Raw genomic sequence first — 1891 nt, 5'->3', positions numbered from 1 at the left:
CACCACAAATATACCTCTGTCTCTTACACTATTTATACATATCTTTCTTTTTTAAGGGAGTTTATTTCAAAAAATTTAAGTGGAAAAATTTCCATGTATCTTATTTACACCAAACTTGCTTAATAATGTGATACTATTTGAAAGTCCCCAGGTGATAATATTTGAAATCTATTGATATCTCTATACAGAACAGGTTTTATAATAAGCTTGAATGGAGAAACAAAACCTCTCAGTGGTGCATGAGTTCATTCTGATGGGCATCACATCACGCCCTGAGCTGCAGGCTCCATTATTTGGACTGTTCCTCATCATCTACCTGGTCTCAGTGTTGGGCAACTTGGGCATGACCATCCTCACCAAAGTGGACCAAAATCTGCAAACACCCATGTACTTTTTTCTCAGGCACCTGGCTATTACAGATCTTGGTTATTCTACAGCTGTGGGCCCCAAAATGTTGGAAAATTTTGTTGTGGATCAAAATACCATCTCTTATTATTTTTGTGCTACACAGCTAGCTTTCTTTCTTGTGTTCATTGCTTGTGAGCTATTTATTCTGTCTGATATGTCCTATGATCGCTATGTGGCCATCTGTAACCCTCTCCTCTACACTGTCATCATGTCACAGAGGGTATGTTGGGTTCTGGTAGCAATCCCATATATCTACTGCACATTCGTGTCACTTCTAATCACCATAAAAATCTTTACTTTACCCTTCTGTGGCTACAATGTCATCAGTCATTTCTACTGTGACAGTATCCCCTTGTTATCTTTGCTCTGTTCCAATACACATGAAATTGAAGTGATGAATCTGATTTTAGCAGCTTTTAATTTGATTTCCTCTCTTCTGATTGTCCTTGTGTCCTACCTGCTCATCCTCCTAGCTGTTCTCAAGATGAAGTCTGCTGAGGGTAGGCGCAAGGCTTTTTCTACCTGCGGATCCCACCTGACAGTGGTCATAGTGTTCTATGGGACTTTGATATCCATGTATGTGCAGCCCAAGTCCAGTCATTCCTTAGACACTGATGAAGTGGCTTCCATATTTTACACTTTGGTCATCCCTATGCTGAATCCTTTGATCTACAGTTTGAGAAATAAAGATGTAAAGTATGCCCTACAGAGAACATGGAAAAAATTACATAATGTTTTTATTAAAGTTCATGTACCATGTGACCCATACAAATAAGATTTGCATGTTAACATGTTTTGTTTCCTCTAGAATTAGTAGCGAGTCCAGATGGGCTCAACATGTTTCAAAAGATTGACTGTCTTAGTAATAGTTAAACATCAGAATGCTGTAAAACTTAGTGAAATAAAAGCATGCAATGGAGGAAGGCGAGGATGTGGGGAAAAGGGTACACTTGTACATTGCTGGTGCGACTGCAAATTGGTGCAGCCAATTTGGAAAGCAGTATGGAGATTTCTTGGAAAGCTGGGAATGGAGCCACCATTTGACCCAGCTATTCCCCTTCTCGGTCTATTCCCTAAAGACCTAAAAAGAGCATGCTACAGGGACACTGCTACATCGATGTTCATAGCAGCACAATTCACAATAGCAAGACTGTGGAACCAACCCAGATGCCCTTCAATAGACGAATGGATAAAAAAAAAAAATGTGGCATTTATACACAATGGAGTATTACTCTGCATTAAAAAATGACAAAATCATAGAATTTGCAGGGAAATGGATGGCATTAGAGCAGATTATGCTAAGTGAAGCTAGCCAATCCCTAAAAAACAAATGCCAAATGTCTTCTTTGATATAAGGAGAGTAACTAAGAACAGAGTAGGGTTGAAGAGCATGAGGAGAAGAAGATTAACATTAAACAGGGATGAGAGGTGGGAGGGAAAGGGAGAGCGAAGGGAAATTGCATGGAAATGGAAGGAGACCCTC

General features: G+C 39.6%; 1 protein-coding gene across 1 annotated transcript; it reads left to right on the top strand.

Annotated features, from left to right (window-relative positions):
- Positions 1 to 211: 211 nt before the first annotated feature.
- Positions 212 to 1183, top strand: LOC139706955 (olfactory receptor 8K3-like). Its single transcript, XM_071616935.1, has one exon. The coding sequence runs from the start codon at positions 212 to 214 to the stop codon at positions 1181 to 1183; it is 972 nt and encodes a 323-aa protein (XP_071473036.1).
- The last annotated feature ends 708 nt before the right edge of the window (positions 1184 to 1891 follow it).

The sequence above is a fragment of the Marmota flaviventris genome, chromosome 9, assembly GCF_047511675.1.
Source record: "Marmota flaviventris isolate mMarFla1 chromosome 9, mMarFla1.hap1, whole genome shotgun sequence".
Lineage (NCBI taxonomy): Eukaryota > Metazoa > Chordata > Mammalia > Rodentia > Sciuridae > Marmota > Marmota flaviventris.
This window is presented reverse-complemented; position numbering and strand designations above follow the sequence as displayed.

What these genes read in the sequence shown, in the direction of transcription:
- LOC139706955 (XM_071616935.1), top strand. Translation starts at nt 212, where the DNA reads ATGGAGAAACAAAACCTCTCAGTGGTGCATGAGTTCATTCTGATGGGC.